This window comes from Coturnix japonica, chromosome 4 (genome assembly GCF_054131305.1).
Source record: "Coturnix japonica strain WE chromosome 4, WE-NBRP24, whole genome shotgun sequence".
NCBI classification, from domain to species: Eukaryota; Metazoa; Chordata; class Aves; order Galliformes; family Phasianidae; genus Coturnix; species Coturnix japonica.
In genome coordinates this window covers 52,433,412-52,450,152 of record NC_140666.1, presented here as the reverse complement: position 1 = coordinate 52,450,152, position 16,741 = coordinate 52,433,412, and the positions used below count along the sequence as shown (strand labels likewise).

At 49.4% G+C, this 16,741-nt stretch overlaps 2 protein-coding genes across 5 annotated transcripts in view; both read right to left on the bottom strand.

The window, feature by feature from the left end:
- The window catches only part of IGFBP7 (insulin like growth factor binding protein 7), a 79,999-nt gene that overhangs the window by 4,087 nt on the left and 59,171 nt on the right, over positions 1-16,741 (bottom strand). For 2 of the 4 annotated variants that reach the window (XM_015861577.3, XM_015861576.3), the window contains exons 1-4: positions 11,429-11,903; positions 2,390-2,499; positions 1,557-1,673; positions 544-670 (exon numbers count right to left, since the gene is read on the bottom strand). In XM_015861577.3, coding sequence (XP_015717063.2) covers positions 544-670; positions 1,557-1,673; positions 2,390-2,499; positions 11,429-11,894 — 820 coding nt within the window. In that variant the 5' untranslated portion in view covers positions 11,895-11,903. Of the gene's footprint in view, positions 1-543; positions 671-1,556; positions 1,674-2,389; positions 2,500-11,428; positions 11,904-16,741 lie in introns of those variants that run through there. The other 2 variants (XM_085546801.1, XM_085546802.1) reach the window with 1 other exon arrangement.
- Positions 12,973-14,012, bottom strand: LOC107313407 (uncharacterized). The gene is made up of 2 exons (XM_015861578.3): positions 13,414-14,012; positions 12,973-13,267 (listed from the first exon to the last, which is right to left on the bottom strand). Exons 1-2 carry the CDS (start codon positions 13,894-13,896, stop codon positions 13,049-13,051), a joined length of 702 nt encoding a protein of 233 aa, XP_015717064.2. The 5' UTR covers positions 13,897-14,012; the 3' UTR covers positions 12,973-13,048.

Below are 16,741 nucleotides of genomic sequence, written 5' to 3'. Positions count from 1 at the left end.
AGTGAAGCTGGGATTCGTTTTACACTGTTGATATTGTCCTAAAGCCTTTCAGCTATTCAGGGATACAAGGATCCAGCTTTATCCTTCTGATAAAGCCACTCTGTTTAAACTAAAGAAAGATTAAAGAACTTGGAGTGCTTGAACTCCCTGCTATTTCTTGGGCTGGTTATGTCAGTCCTGCTCCAGGGAGAAATGAGCAGGCTTGGAAGTGTTCTGAGAACACTGGAATTAGGGTACTAATTAAGGGCCACAAAAACAATGAAAGTTGCTTCATTTAAAAAAGAAAAGAGAAGAAAAACATCTACCCCCCCCAGAGCTGTTTTTTCATTTGGCATCTTAATCTGCAGAACATTACAGCATTTTGGGTTACTTGACAACCCTCTGAGAATTCTAGCAGCTGAGATGGGCTGGCAATGTCCTCCCAAACTTACTGGAAGCTGCATCTCACTCTGACAGTATTAAATAGGAACAGTCCTTCCAGATCAAGTAATTAAGTAAACTGATAGGGGAGAGAGCTACTGAATGTTCAGCCACTCTACTTACCCTTTGTCAAGGCTATTTCATGCAGAGTTTCCACTACATGAATTTTTGCAGAAGCTGTTGCCTCTCCTTTGGCATTCGATGCGTGACACTCATATTCTCCAGCATCTTCTTTGCTCAGAGGAGATATCTAGGGAAAGAAACACCCCCTCCCCAGTAAGTATCCTGTGAAGAAGCAGAGATACTTATAAAAAAAAGCCTTAAGACAGAAGTTGTTAATTTCCTATTTAAATAATAGGATTAGGAGAAAAGATAAAGTATCTGTTAACCTCTAGAGACTGCACTGACTGCACGACTGCTTCTGCCTTCTCTAAACAGCTGTTTGGTTCATATTGTGATGGTATTCTTCAGGCTGGTTTGGGACAGGCTGCTCCTGGGCTTCAGCTGAGCATTGCTGCACTTTGCTAGGCCAGACCGAGCTTGCTGTAATACTCCCTTCTTTTAGCATTGACTTAGTTTGGAGCTATTTTGGAGCCCGGCACACTTGGCAAGGGGCCGGGGGCAGGAATAAAAAAGAAAATGCTTCCAGGAACATTGTGCATCCAGGCAGTTCTGCAAAATGACTGGCTCAGTATCTTCCTTCTCCATTTCCACCTCTGCTCTGGCATGTGCTGCAGGAACCACTTTGCCTGACCTGTGCCAGATTCTCTGCAGCTGGGAGCCATCGTACTTACAGACTGATGCAATTCCCTTACTGGGATACAAAGCAGCTCCCTCCCTACTGCTTTCCTCCAAAAGTGCCATTAGCCTGCAGGTACTGCCTGCTGCAGGACAGCCAATGGCTTCTGCACTGTGCTATTGTGCAGCAGGTGGTGTGTGTCGCTGGAGCAAAGACAGCTGCTAATTCTAGGTCTCAGATGAGGGTCTCTGTACTGAATACTTTCTAAACACAGAGATCCTTTTCCTCTGAGTGTCCTATCCATTGCCATACATCTTCTATCCATTGCCATACATCTTCTGTAGAGGGTCTGTCTGCAAACTGCACTGTTTGCCAACAGTTTGCATGCAGTACTTACCAGTACCCAGCCGGTCACTTCATGTTTCTCAGGGCCTCCTCGGGTCTGAATAGCCAGATTTTCTCTGTCACCAGGCAGAAGCTCCATTCTCTGGATACCATACTGTCCTTGAATGATCTAAACAGAAGAGAAGGTCAGAACGGTGTAAGGGTTTAGGGTCTCATTTATGCTAGAGCTTACTTATAGCAAGATCAACGTTAGTTTTGTTAATCCTAGAAGCAGATCAGGGACAGCACCCACGTATTTCTGCTGCAGCAAGCCTAGCATTCCTCCAGGTGGACACAGCATCAGTGGAAGAGCAGCAGTGTGTTCAGAGTGAGTTATTCTCTGCTGCTTGTTAGCTATCTCAACCCAGGGTCACACAGTTTCTTGAGTCCTGTGGTTAGGATCTTCTCTGCTCAAGACCAGCCCCTGCCCTGAGCCAGGTGTTACCAGCACCCTGCCTCAATCAGCACGTTGCCTGCTATATCAGAGCTAACTATCCCATGCTCCAGTGCCTCATGCTGGGTCAGCTGTGTCCAGCTGCCTCAGTCACTGCCGTCAGCAGGGTGACAGCAGGTCAAGGGACACTGCCTACATGCTCTGAATACCAGGAAAAACACAAGTCGTGATCCGCACTGAAACCAACACAAGTTTAGAGAAAGCGATGATTAAAGATAGATTAAGCAAAGCCAGATGTTTAGGGGTGGGAAAGAACTGCACAGATGGGAGACCTCATCAAAGACATGAATTTCTATGAGCAATTTCCTATGACTTTATGCCCTGTTGCTTACTAAGCAGTATCTGCTACCTTAGCTTTGCTAGACATTAGGAAGTCCTAGCAAGGCCCTTACCTTGTTCCAGGTGAGGACAGGGGTTGGGATGCCAATGACTTCACAGCTCAGGTAGATCTGTGCTCCTGTCACATTCCAGATGTCCTTAGGAGGGGTCACGATGGAGGGTCCTGCGAAGAGGAAGAAACAATTCTAAGCACTGTGGGACTGCAAGGCCTTTTCTGTGGGGCCTGTTGCTTCTGATGTGTTTTGAGGACCAGGTGGAACAGAGACGAGGACCTCCATCCCAAACTCCTTGGAAGACAGAGGGGTCCCAGTTATTCTCCCATGCCAGAGACTGCTTTGCTGCAATCTTCTCCAGCATGATTTTAATGTGCAACACAGCCTGTGGCAATTGGCCAGCAGAATCCAAGGCTACCTGTGTGCAACATTCAGTCAAAGGGGGCTGGCTGAGGAGGGTGGCAGAGCCAATCTCTGGTTAAAATTAAATAAGAAGTTATTTTCAAAGCCTGACGTGAGCTAAAGCTGTTTTACAGCTCTGCCTAAGAGATGTTTACCCCTCAGGCTGGAAAACACCCGAGACGTAACCCATATCCCACAAAGGGAAGAATTGTGTTACTGTTCTATCCCTCTTTAATAGGAGAACCACTGCTGCTTTGCAAAACGCGCCTATTAATGTCCCACAAGAGGAAGTGCGGACCAATGGAGCCCATAGTGTTTATTTCCACTTATTGACAGCTTGAAGAACACAGCTGATTTTCCCCTTCTGCACTGAAGAGGTAGACTTCACCAGAAGGCATTTCCTGTGGAAACAAGGGCCCTGCCCCCAGCCTATACATGCACCGTACCCCCCAGAGCAGCACTCAGGTCTATCTCACTGCAGCCCACATTCACCCTCACAGAGCTATCCCAGTCCTGCATTTAACAAGCAGTAGTTGCACAGAAGCTATCTGTGTGCTCCTAGAAGAGCGTTAAAACCACCACATCTTGTGATCAATAAGAGCCAGGTACCAGGTTTCCTCACAGATATTACAATCCACTCGTACAGAACAGATTCCATGAGCTGAGATAATCATTTATGCAGTGCTTCATTATGTAGCTTAACCTATTGCTGGCTGTGCTGCTGCAGAGATTGGGCATGGGCCAGGAGAGAGTTTCAAAGTCACAGCTGTCCCCACAGCGGGGCCACCACAGGTCACACACTCTGCTCCCCTTCCTCAGGGCAGCCACTTCCCCAGGACATCAGCTATTGTTTTTCTGGTGTCCCTTAAACAATGAGGTGCACAGCAAGTTTCCAGGCTGTTTAGCTCACCCCACACCCTGTAAGGACATCCCGAAATACACATGATGCTCCAACCACGCAAAGTCCCCTGGCTGCAAGGCACCTTTCCCAGGGAAGATTTCAAGGCTGCCCAGCAGGCAGGGCTACATTCACCCGGGTATAACACCTTCCTCTTCATCACCAGATGCTGGAGTTCTCCATCAGACAGAAAAACAAACACAGCTGCTATGAAACTGCCACAATCTGCCACTGCAGAAATGAAGAGACCCTTAGTCTCTTAGTGTACGTATCTTGCTCTAATGGTGAGGAACACGAGACACTGCCTTTGGCTGCAGAATGAACAGGAAGCATTCACAGGGCTCTGCCTCCATCTGAGGCAGCCCTGAGACCAAGACGGAATAAAACTCCTAAAAAGATGCAACAGTGTCGTGGGAAGAGTCAGTTTGGTCTCCTGGGATATCTTACTTTAATCCACATTTCCAAAGCTCCAGAGTTGGGCTTCATCCTCCACTAAAAATAAACGAGAAAGGCCAAGAAGTCAACAGATTTAAAGTAGGACACAGTAACACAGCAGTATCTATAACCCACAGTGTGCTGACATGGCATTACATTCTCTCCCACAGCCCCTCTAAGTAGCCCCTTCCCTATAGGTAGAAGTGGGCCTCTGCAACAAGACAACAGGCAGGGAGTGCCTGAGCCTTCCATGGTGTCCAGACAACGTGAACACACTCCCTCTTGCAAGTGACCCCCCCTCGCTTAGAGGACCTCATGTAGGGAGCAGGGCCACCATTTGTTCAGAAGAATCAGAAACAATCCCACCTTGTACAGAGCAAGAGCTGATCCATGGCACCTTACATCCTGCCTCCCTGAGTTCCTGATGTTCTAATTGCAAGATTGCCCATAGAGGAGCCTTTCTCTGTCTGCTACCCTTGGGTTAGGAACTTGCAGGCTGCACCTGCTGATGAAAACAGTCACCAAGAGCAGAACCCAGGCCCAGATGATGGAGACATCAGCCTGGCTGAGTGGTCTCTGCTTTCCACTAGAGGCTGGCTCTGGGGCTCTATGCTGCATGCAATGCAGCCTGCTGCAACTTGCCCTGAATGCACAGACACTCCTTCAGCTGACAGGATACCACAGACTGCTGATAGACATCAGCTGCTCTCCACAGGCACTCTAGGCATTTCCCTGTGGCTCTCATCATTGTTTGTAAGATAAATAGCTCTCTCTGGCCAGGGAAGGGGCTTATATGCAGAGCCAGTGCACTGTGCTCATTCACTCTGGGCGAAGAGCCTGTGCATACAGGGCTTGTTTGTGCCGCCAGTCACAGGGAGCTGACGATCTGCATTATGTCAGCAGTCAGAGGAGTCCCCATGGTTATTATTTAGTTGCCTTTCTTCTAAAGCAGCATACGGCAGAGCCTGCGACTCCCTAGATGAAGCTCCCACCCAAGCCTGCCCACCCATCCCTTGCTCACACCACAAGGATGGTGCATTCCTACTCAGGGTCAGTGAAGCTCCAACTCTGTGGAGTTCAGTTCCACCACTTCTAGAGTCATAGAATCATTAAGGTTGAAAAAGACCTCTAAGACCATCCAGTCCAAGCCCTAGACCATCCCCACCATGCCTACTAACCACTTCCCTCAGAGCCACATGCCCATGGTTCTTAAACATAATGGACGGTGACTGTACCAACTCTCTGGGCAGCCTGTGCCACTGCATGGCCACTCTTTCAGAGATGTTTCCTAATACTCAACCTGAACATCCCCTCGCAAAACATAAGGCCTATAGCTATAGCCTACAGCCTATAAGGCCGCTCCACTCACAAGAAACTATCTATGAGGCTCTCAGGCCTTCAGAGAAGTCTCAAAGTTACTTCTCTCCATAATGACCAGAAGCAATTCAGCCTTTTAAATTCTTGGTCTTCCACTGTCAGCACCAAAAGCTCGCACTGAATTATCAAAGAGCAAAGATCAGGCATGCTGGTGGGCTTGGCTGTTCTTCCCAAGCCTCAGCTGGGAATCCAACTAGACACTCCCTCTTCCTGCATGCTTTTGCCTCTCTGAGCAAAACATTCAAATTCTTTAAGATAAAAGGACCCAGACTTTGCTAAAGCACAAACCATAAACCAACAACCAACGCAACAACTCTATCGCTAAAATCAAAGGGGCTGCAGGTATGGCACTGAAGATAAAAATGGGCCCGGGGCTAAGCACTGAGGGCCCCAGCATTTGGATGTATGTGGGAAGGCCTGAACACCATAAAATGAAGCAGTGTACCACACACTGAAGCGTGGGCGTCAGCCTGGTTCCCAGCCAGCCCTCCTGAGTGCTGCACTGCTTCGCTGGAGCCCTGGATAAGATACAGACTGGGAACATTTTGAGACAAGTAATCAAAGCAAAAGCTAGACAGCTCGCAACCTCTTGCAAGCCTGAAAACAGGCTGGCTACAACCTCTTAAGCCGCTGGGAAAGTATTTTCCCTTCAAAATTCCTTTATATGGAGAAGGGGAAACCTTCTGTAAGCAGCATCTGCTAATTCTAGCTCACATGCCCTTAGCTGCTCCTTCCCAGGGCAAAGCAACTGAGAGGCAATAGCAGATGGGAAGTATAAGCATTTCCTATCCTTCCTCATTCCCCGAGTGCCTGCGTGACTACAAGCATCCCTCTTTACCTCCTCCAGATAGTACTTCTCCCTCTCCTCATACCAGGCCTTCAAGAGCCCAAGGAATTACAGGAAGAGCTCTGAGGACAGAATAACCAGCCCATAGGAGATGCCCACTTTAGCATAAGAAAAGGAAATCACGTTCTCGTCCTGCCAAAAGCCTTTTTGTTAGGCACCGTGAGCCGTGAGGGCTGGCAGACATGGAAACTAGGCATGGCAGCATTTATTCATGGTAAAGCACTCAGGGCTTTCAACAGTCCAACCTGATTAGACTCGTTACTTGATAATCTCCTATTTAGTATGAACCTCAAAGAACTTCAGTCCAACAACGGATTAAACGCATTTTTTAAACACAGCATGCCTTTCCAGCAGCACAAAAACAAACATGGGAAGGAATTTGCTGATCTGAAACCATTCCTTCCTGGTGATTTTTAGTCTTTTTTGTGATGACTGGCAATGAAGACGCAGGTAAAACATGGGATCCTCCTGGACAGCAGAAGCATTGCACAGTCCCAGCCATACCGGTGCTCTCCTAGAAGTGTACCAGTTTATATGCTGAGCTGCTGAGTAATACATTAAACAGACTCCCTCGTAAAATTTAGCACCATAGCCATAAAAACTTAATGTGCATCAAACTCCAGTGAACCCAAAACTTTTCAAACAACTAAACGCCTTTTAAGGAGGATTTAAGGGCACTGATCTACAACTGTGGGAAAGAAACCCACAAAGCTGCTGGTTATTTTGCAAAATACAGGCAGAGCATTTCAGCTCTGGTTAACTGTCTCAAAATCCCAATGCACAGAGTGCTGGAAAAGCAAGCACCACACCAAACCCACATCACATCCTCACTCTGTGCCCTAAAGCACACTAAAAACCGCTGTGCAAACACACTATGTACCTGCTGTGCCACACAGTCTGTGGATGCAGCATGACGATGCTTTGCAAGATTCACCCACAAATGTAAAGCTCTTCTTTGCTGTGGCAGAAAGTGGGCAGCAGGCCACTGCCACAAGGCCCCCACCTAAGAAACCCAAACCGGCTTCACATGAGAATGAGGGGATTTAGTTCACTTTCCAACCTCTTAGCAAAACCTCACCTAATCCTCTTTCACCAGCAAGAAGAAAGAACTCACAAAATGCAGCTATTACTTTAAGTCCTTTATATCCCAGGGAAGAAAGAACGGGAGGAAAGGGCTAAATCTAAGCCACTTGTTAATTAAAAAGCACAAACCCAGAGGAGCTTCTTACAGAATGTGATCTAATGTGAACTATGATCTCTGCTATCTAAGAGCCTTGGAAGCTTTGTGAACTTAATGCAGCTGAATCAAAAGAACACGAGGCAATGTCAGTGACAAAAGCATGTCACCTCCCAGCACCCTTTCCCAAACACATCCGTTTCTGCTCTATTCTGACAGTGGATAAAAAAAAGCTTTAAACAACAAACAAAACCCCTCGGAGTCAAAATACCGATTACTGGCCAAAATAAAATTACTGATTATAGACCAATAGCTGAATTCGGATGGAAGAAGCCAGCAGAAGAGATTTACACTTCTCAATTTAAAAGCGAGGAACTCAGCTACAATCCACTTGCAAAGCAGACACAGCTTCATGGGACACCAACGCAAGGCAAAACCACTGATGAGGTCAAGTGGCGTCAATGTGGGGGAGGAGAAGGTGAAATCTGCTCCTGCATTTCGACCTCCATGAAGCATTTGCAGCCAGGTCCAAACCAGCACCAATTCCCTGACAAACTCTATTCTCTGAAGCCCAGCTTTGTGTTGTTTGTGTGCAAGGCCACCACTAGGGAAGGAGAAAGCTGTCACAGTCACAATGAAATGACCCAGAGATCCCAACACTATCAGGGACTTCATTCTTGAGCTGAAATGAAGCAACTCCAGCAGTACTTCCAGCAGTCACAACATGCCCCTTCAAGCAGACATCTGCTGGTAGCTAACGATAAGAATGACTCAGAGAGATTTATTCTTTCTTGCACTGTTTGGTCAACAAGTGCATGCCTGGTATTTTTCAGCTCAGACAGATCACCATGCCAAAAAGTCTTCTCACATTTTGATGGCGCTTTGTGCTTTGTTCTGCCTGGCTTCAGATGAGCCATGCAATCCTAATTCTTTGTGGCAAGTGGTTTTGCATAGCAGTAGGTACCACAGCTGTCCTGACCTGAGTCCTAGCAACCTGTAAATTGCTTTTGCAAATGTACTGCATAATCAATTGCAGCCAAAACTTAAAGAAGTCGTGAGTCTGCCCTGAGCATCCTTACACACCTGTGTGATGTCAGTTTGCCTCTGAGCCAACTCAGAGCATTTACATGGGCAAAGCATGAGCCCAGCTACAAGGAGCACCACAGCATCACTGGCTGCTCACCCAGAGCAGCTCTGCAGGCCCCCACACATCCATTTCTTCAGCCCTTTTCAATGGTCCTGCCCCTGTACAACCCACTCCAGAGAGGCCTGGCTGGATCCCCACACCTGCCAAGTACAAGCATAAAGGGGTTGCCCCCATCCTCTGAAACTTTACTCAGCTGACTTCCTTTGCCCACCAGCTGGAACTTCTGGCTGCTACGGAAATCCTTTTTTCTGCATGGGTTCACTATTTTTGTACAAAGGACACAGGCGTCAGATTAGGGATGTCTGGAAAACAAGCAGCAGAAAAAAGAATCACGAGGACAAGGTCAAGGCACACTGCGTAGAGCCAAGAAATGGCTCATTCCCCAAGTTGTTCCCAGCTGTTGGATAGCAAGCAAAAACTGCAGAGCGTTGCACAGAAAACCCTGTGGCAGGCAAACTGGAGTTGTATTTTGTCAGCTTTGTCAAATAGCACTTTAATGAACTTCTAGCTCCTTGGAAATAAATCTGTTGTTGAGAAATCTGTGCATCTTAAGTAGAGTTTTGCATGTTAAGCCTTACATAATTCCCCCTGAGTTCTTTGCTTATACTGCTTTACTCTGCAAATAATCCCTGTGAAATCCAATGTATGTATTCAAGTGGTACTTCCTGTGCATTTTAGTGCCTGAGAAATTTTGTCGGACACAACTATTCAGACTGAACTTTAGCACACAAAGAAGTGGCCATACAGCAAGGATTAAAGCTTGCTCTGCAATACTTCCCTCTGATAGGAAGGTACTAATGTGTCCTTAAAATGAGACTGTTCAAGAGAGTCAACCAGCATTTAAGAAAAGTTAAATAAATGGGCTTACTATGTCCACACTGTGTTGCCTATAGTAAATCAACAGGACTGACCCTCCCAGGAGGTGTACTTCCTTTCAGACCCTCTGAATAGCTGGTACACGTGGGACAGAGAGGGAGACAAGGCAAGAGAATGAGATGCTATCCCAGTTAAACCAGAAGTAGGATCCCGAGTCTTCTACATGCCTGCAGCTGATCCCTGTGATCATCACAAAGGATGCGTTTCAAGGCAGAAGAGGCTTGTTATGAGTCACTCTCACCTTCCTTGCAAGGTGAGGTCTGGGCAAACAGTTGCAGGAATAGAGAAAAGGACCAAACAGCAGCATTTTCCCCCACCTGCACCTTTGTGTCCTGTCTTCTGACCTTCTACCCCACCCTGAGCATGGGGTGCAAGGGTGGGTGAAGGGGATCACCTAACAACACACCATCCCTAGATGCATTTCTCTCTTCCTCTGGATGCCTCATCGCCAGCTGCCTCCCTTCCTGCTGACAACAATGAAGGCCAAGAGCAGTCAGAGCTCTACATTTCCTCCTCCCCAGAACAAGCTTTCAAATAGGATGAACAAACAAGCAAAGCTAAACAAAAGCAAGTCCTCCCTGTTTTGATATAACCCCCCAGAAATAAAAAGAACCAAACCCACACCATACCCCCCCCCCAGCCCCCCCAAAAGCACCAGACAAATGAAGTAAAAATAACCCCTAGAAATAACAATCTGCTGCAAATATGTTTGTTCTGGATCTCTACTCAGACTTGAAAGGCTGCTCCCTCTTCCCTGTTGTCCCCAAATGACACAAACCTGATATCCTATGGACTGCATGCTACAGCTCCAGCTGCCACACCATTTAGTTTTCCAGCAATTCATTCAAGTGCTACCTTCTATCTGGAGGACTGAACCATCAGGGCCTGATGGGATGGATGTCATCTCCTGCCACAGTTTCAGAAATCACTGTGTAGATTACACCTCCCCTTCTCAGTTTTAATAGCTGCGAGTCCCTGTGGCCTATCAAAATACTTCCAGATGTTCAGACATCAGGTGAGTGGGCTGAGTCCTGGCCTAAGCTGCAAGCCACAGAACAACACACATTACCAGAAGAAGGACAGCAGAGCGAGGAAAGGTTGTGCAGCCAAAAGAAGGCTGAAGAGGCTCTGCTGGAACACTGCTAAGCAGCCCACGCTTTTCCTGCCCCACTCCCTCCTCTGAGATGCTGGGTGAGAGCTCTCCCAATAGTAGGATTCAACAGGAGAGTGACTGCCTAGACATTTTAGTGATGGCACTGCATGTCACTGCTGGAGTAAGTTCTAGCAGGGTTCATTAACCCCTATATATGACCTGCTGCACATCTGCACACCCAGGTGGGTCACCTCCAAGGCAGGGACACAGCTTGTGCATGGGGTAGCTGTGTCCAACTAAGGCTCTCTTCAGAGAAGCTGTCACTATCATGCACAGATGATGAAGGCTTGTGGGTGCTGCTGAAGGCAGACAGGTCAGAAGCCTCCTGCCTAATAGCTCACGCTTGCAGTGACTGGGGGGGACATTAGATACCCGTTAACACAGACATCCAGAGCAGTGGATTCAACCACATGATGCTCTCTCATGCTAACAGAATGCCTAGCGGAAGCTCTGCAGAACCACTTGTTTCTACAGCGCTGCTTTTAAGCAGAAGAACTGAGCTGTTCAGAAGTGCTGCGAGCACCGACCGCTCTGTTCCGTGTAACAGCATCCCACACCACGAGCAGCGGGGCAAAGCCCCGACAAGCACTAACAGCGGGGCTGTGCCGGTTACACCGCTGCTGAAAACACGAACCAACAGCCGTGCTGCTTTCTACTTCTGGAGCGAGACCCAAGCCTTAAACCAAGGCTGCTGGCTCCGAGCAGGGCACAGCGGGTCCCGCGGAGCACCATAGGAGCAGCTCCCCGCCCCGCCCGCTCCGTGCCGCCGCCCCCCCGTTCCCCGCACCTTGCTCGCAGGCTCCCTTGCTGCGCTGGCTGATGGCGGGCTCTCCGCGGCTCTGTGCCCGCAGGCTGGCGGCGCGGAGCTGGCAGCCGCTGCCGTAGGTGAGCCCGTCGCTGCCGCACACCGGGTAGCGGCTCTTGCACACGCACACGCCGACCGGGGCGGCGGGACCGGAGGCGGCCGCGGGGCCCGGGGCGCCCTTCGCCTTGCGGCGCTTGCGGCTCTTCACGCACTCCAGCCCGGCGGCGCAGCGCCCGCCGCCGACGCCGGCTCCGCCGCACGCCTCGCCCTCGCCGCGCCCGCACTGCCAGCAGCACCCGCAGGCGTCCCGCACCCGGCCCAGCGGGCAGCCCCGCTGCGGCAGCGCCGGGCACCGCGCCGCATCGCACGGCCCGCAGCCGCCCAGCTCCGACACCGCCACCGCGGCGGGCGTCAGCAGCACCAGCGCCCACAGCACCGGGGACGGCATGTTAGCACCGCGACCCGCCGCCCCGCGCACACTTAAGCCATGGAGCGGAAAACTCCGCCCCGGGAGGCGGCCGCTCCCCCGCATCGCCCGCCGGAGCGCCGGACCCGCCCTGACCCACGGGCGCCATGTTGGCCCCATCTCCAGTGGCTGCTCTGCCAGAACACCTGTGGAAGGCTTGAGGGGGAAAAAGTTAACACTCATCCTTCATCCAAGGCTTGTCCTTTTTTTGGGTTCCATTTGCTTTTGAGACAGCGTTAGACAGGCTCAAGTATTAGTGTCGGCAATCACTGCATTTTGCTCAAGCAGCACAAGCACATGCCATGTGTAATACGTGTAGGCTTCAGTGCAAATGAGTGTGTGCTGAGAGCACAAGGGGAAGAGTCAGCAATGCAGTCAGCTGACAACTAACATCCACAGATCCTGGAGACCCAACTGCACAACCAGTGGGTACGCAGAAATATGCTGTGAAGCCCCTGGGTTGAACAGAAAGGGCTGTGGAGGCCTCTGGGGCACCAATATGAACTGGGAAGCCCTGAACTGAGCAGACAAGACTTTGGAAGTGCTTGGGATGCACAGAATGGCATGTGCAAGGTACTGGACAGAACAAAACACGAAAGGACAAGTCACTGGCGAGCACTCTGAGAATCCTGAGGCCAAAGAGAAGGTGCTTGGAGGTCTGAGTGCAAAATGAAAGCATTCAGAGGTGTGTTGGGCAAGCAAAATGAATTTGGAGGAGCTTGCGCTGAACTGCAAGGCATGTGAGAGACAACTGCTGAGCACATTAAGGCAACTGGAGGCCCCTTTGAGGCATCAGACTTCATAATAAAGACTTGAGCCTGGGCCCTAAAAAGGACATTCAGCATGTCACATCAAACACCCACTGTGAGTTCCCTGTGTGGAGAAAAACCTGTGGGCTTTGCCTGCCAACGGAGCTATTGCTCAGAGAGAGCCTCTGGGAGGTGGTGAGTGAGGGCTCACCTCTTCTGATTCCATCTCCTGTTCTTTTTCCTTCTCTCTGCCTTTCCCACGTGCCACGTGCACCAGGTCTGGATAAAGACAAGGCAGTAATCTCTATTGCTCAAGTTCCTACCCTTTATTCATAGGGAACGATCCCAATTCCCTCCCAGAACCACTCAGGAGCTCTGGTTGGGCACTCAGGTAGAGATAAGACGCTCCTCCTCTTCCACGTCTCTCCTCTTTCTCTTCTTTGCTTTGGTCCTGCCAGCTTCTGGGAGTCTCAGGAGCAGCCTCCTCATGATCTTCTGCATCACGGTGACGTTTGCTTCCAACCGGCAGAGCTCCTCAAGGACAATGCTGGAGTTCATGCTGTAGCTGTGAGTCCCCGTGAAAGCTGGATGTGGATGGCTCATGTTCTGAAAACAACAGGACAGTGGGCACCATGAAAGGGACAGGAGCCAAAAGGGCTGTTGTTCCTTGTCCTACGCATTACTGACATGAGTCCAGGCCTCTGGTTGCAGCAGTCTTGCACCGTTTTGCCAGCCTGACCTGTATCACTCACCTCCTTCCATCTCCTCCAGGCTTTGCTACATATAAAAATGGCCACAAACAACATCCCGCTGAGCAGGCACAGGGCTGGGCTGTTCCTGCTGATCACCTCCATGATTGCATCCAGCTGGGCACAGGAGGGCAAAAGGTGGTGCTCTGGGGAGGACAGGTTGGAGGTTTGGACAGTGTCCCACATAAGGGTGGCCCAAGAGGGGGGGCTGGAATGGCCAAGGCTGCCAGGGAACAGAAAAGCCACACAGCGTTTAAACATGAAGGAGATCCCCATGTTGAGCACTGTGCTGCTCCTTCCCTGCTGTGAACATCTGGTAACGCACCAGGTGCCCCACAGTGCAGTCACTGAGAGCTCCATGATGTCACAACGACTCTGTGGGCACCCAGCAACTGGGGAAGGTCCTGGAGGAGGCACAGCCTGGGGGGAGAGATTGCTCAGCCTGCTGCTGCCATGGCCATCCCTTCGCTGTAGGGCTGCCCCCATAAATGCTCAGTAGGAGAAGCTGTGCTAGCACAGAGTCAGTGCTGGCACTCCCTGACCAATGCTCATCTTCAGTGCTGTGCCCACGCTCAGAGGAGCAAAATGCTATTGCATCAGTGTACTGGCATACTCAGAGTCTCTGCTGATACAGGTAAGAGCAGGTTTCCACACCCAGCTGGGATCCTATGCATTTTCTGCCCTTTTCCCAGTCGGGACTGAGAGTGTGGCCACAAAACGGCATACGAGAAGCTGAATGCAGACAGCTTTATCACCCGGCTGCTGGAAGTATGAGGTTGTCACCTCAGGAACGTTGTTCAGATGGCAGAAGTTGGGAGCTTGTGCATAAAATCACAGGAGATATTTCTTAGCCAGTCTGTTCCCCTCAAACTAGAGGTGCCACTAAAAACTTGTGGTGACGTTCATGGTCAGCATACAGTCTTGCTTGTTGTGCAGGGGCTTTCTAACTTGCAGTCCCCATCTCTGTGCTCCTGAAATGAGGAAAGGAGAGGAAGAACACTTCAGTCCCTTTCCTTCATTCCCCCAGAGTCTCTTTACCTTGCTCTGGGGCTTGAAGAACCTCTCTTCCTTTGGAAGGATTCATTAGCTCATACTTTGGTGGAGCGGGGCCTCTAGTGTCTCTCTGTGACTCATATTTTGGCCTTACAGCCATAGCTTTGTATTTCTTGCTCAAAAGACCTCCATGTGGGACACAAGATAAGGTCTTTGTAGCTCATGTAGGCAGCTGGCTAAGAAGGACGCATATGAGTTGCATGTCCATCAGGAGAAGGCAAATTCACTTAAGGGACTGCTTTTGTTCCAAGGATGTAGTTGCAGGGGGCCCCCCTCTGCATTGTATGTGGGGTCTCAGAGCATCTATATTCTCTTGAGACCCACAAACCACACTACAAATGCATCTTGGCATGGTCAATCTCATCCACATCCTCTGGCAGAAATTCCTCTGGGGTCTCTTCCTTGGTGATTTACAACTCCCATGCTGAACTTGGCTCCACAGAAAAGCATCCAGTTGGTTTTGAATACCTTCAGAGGAGACTTCACAGCCTCTCTGGGCAGCTTGGTTGAATGGTCTGTCAGCCTCAAAGTAAAGTTTTCCCCTAATGTTCATATGAAATGTCCTGTATTCAGGTTTGTGCCCAGTGTCCATTGTATTGTTACTGGGCACTACCAAGAAGAGGCCCCATTCATTTGACTCCCAGCCAATTAGTTATTTATAAGCATTAACAATATCATCTCTCAGCCTTCTGTTCTGCAGGCTGAACAGTCCCAGGTCTCTCAGCCTTTTCTCATACAGGTGATGCTCAAGGCCTTGATCATTGTGGCCCTCTGCTGGACTCTCCCTCAAGGAGATCCTGGTTTTTCTTGAACTGAGGAGCCCAGAACTGGACATAGTACTCCAGATGTGGCCTCAACAAGGCAGAGTAGAGGGGGAAGATCACCTCCTTTGACCTTCTGCCAACTGTCTGTCTAATGTAGCCCAGGATCCCATTGGTCTTGGCCACAGGAATGCCATAGCTGGCTCATGACCGACCTGCTGTCCGCCATGACACCATCTCCTTTCTCTGCATGTCTCCTCTCCATTAGGTCAGTCCCTAGATTGTATGGGTGCTTGCAGTTATTCCGTAGGTTCAGGACTCTGAACTGCCCTTGCTGAGCCTCATGAGGTTCCTCTCTGACCAACTCTTCAGCCTGTCCAGTCTATTCTACAATGCAATTCAGACAAAACAAGCCCGAGTTCAGTCAGAGTAAACCTAATTCTACCATTTGCCTATCAAATATTTAGTTCAAGTGCAGAGCAATTCTGTAATATCCAAACAATGTCTTATTAAATTGAGGATGTGGATATAACATCTTAGATCTGTAGATATTTGCAAAATTAACACACTTGATAATCACTAAGTTAACATGCAGTTAATTGTTCAATTAATTGTTACAAAATCAACTGGAAATTGAAGAAGCCTCATAAGCTGTAATAAGCTGACTGAAGAGCAGATCAAAGGAAAAGAAGGTAAATGAAATCACATTTTAATTGAGTTAATCTCCATCCTTTATAAGACAGAAGCGGGTGATTTCCACACTACTGTTATGAGATTCACTTCGCTGCCATTCAGATTTCTAGCCCATTAGCCCCAGTGCGCTAAGTAGCTTCACTGTTCATGTGTAGTTCACTCTCCCGACTGCGTGGACTGACGGCGTTTGCACACGCACACACCGAGCGGGGCGGAACCCGGCCCGTCTTTCGCCTTGCGGCAGCAAACACCCGCATACAACCCGCACCCGGCACCGCATCCAGCCCCATAGCAGCAGCTTTCCCCGCCGACTTAAGATATGGAGCGGAATACCCCGCCCCAGGAGGCGGCCATGCCACCGCACCGCCCATCGCGCCGGCCCCGACGTGCCCACTGGGAGTTATGTCAGCCGTGTTTCCTATGGCAGTCTGTGCTGTGAGGTCACATATGGAGGTAACGCAGCACTGAGTCCGCACTGAACTGCGCAAGATACACGGCCACTCACAGGACTTACTGTCCCCAACTTGTCCACCTTCCTTCCAAAAAGTAAATGATGAGCCCATGATCAGCATCCATATTTTTAAAGGAGCTCCCAGAATTGGTGGTGATTCAGTCCCTTGGACTTCATGAAATTCACAGCTTGGATGACGATTTGTGTGACACCATCCACCTTTAAAGCTTTTGCACATCAATGCTTTGATATGCAATGATACCTCATCAAATGTGAGTTAGCAGGGATAGATCATCATCTATTAAAGTCCTTATTTTTCACCAGCCATCACTGGGGGCCCCATCAGTAGCTATAGCAAATACGCTGACAAAGG

Coding starts and splice junctions, on each gene's coding strand:
- LOC107313407 (XM_015861578.3), bottom strand. CDS start 13,896: ATGGGGGCAGCCCTACAGCGAAGGGATGGCCATGGCAGCAGCAGGCTG. Junction 13,268..13,413: donor CCTGGAGGAGATGGAAGGAG/GTGAGTGATACA, acceptor TGTTGTTTTCAG/AACATGAGCCATCCACATCC.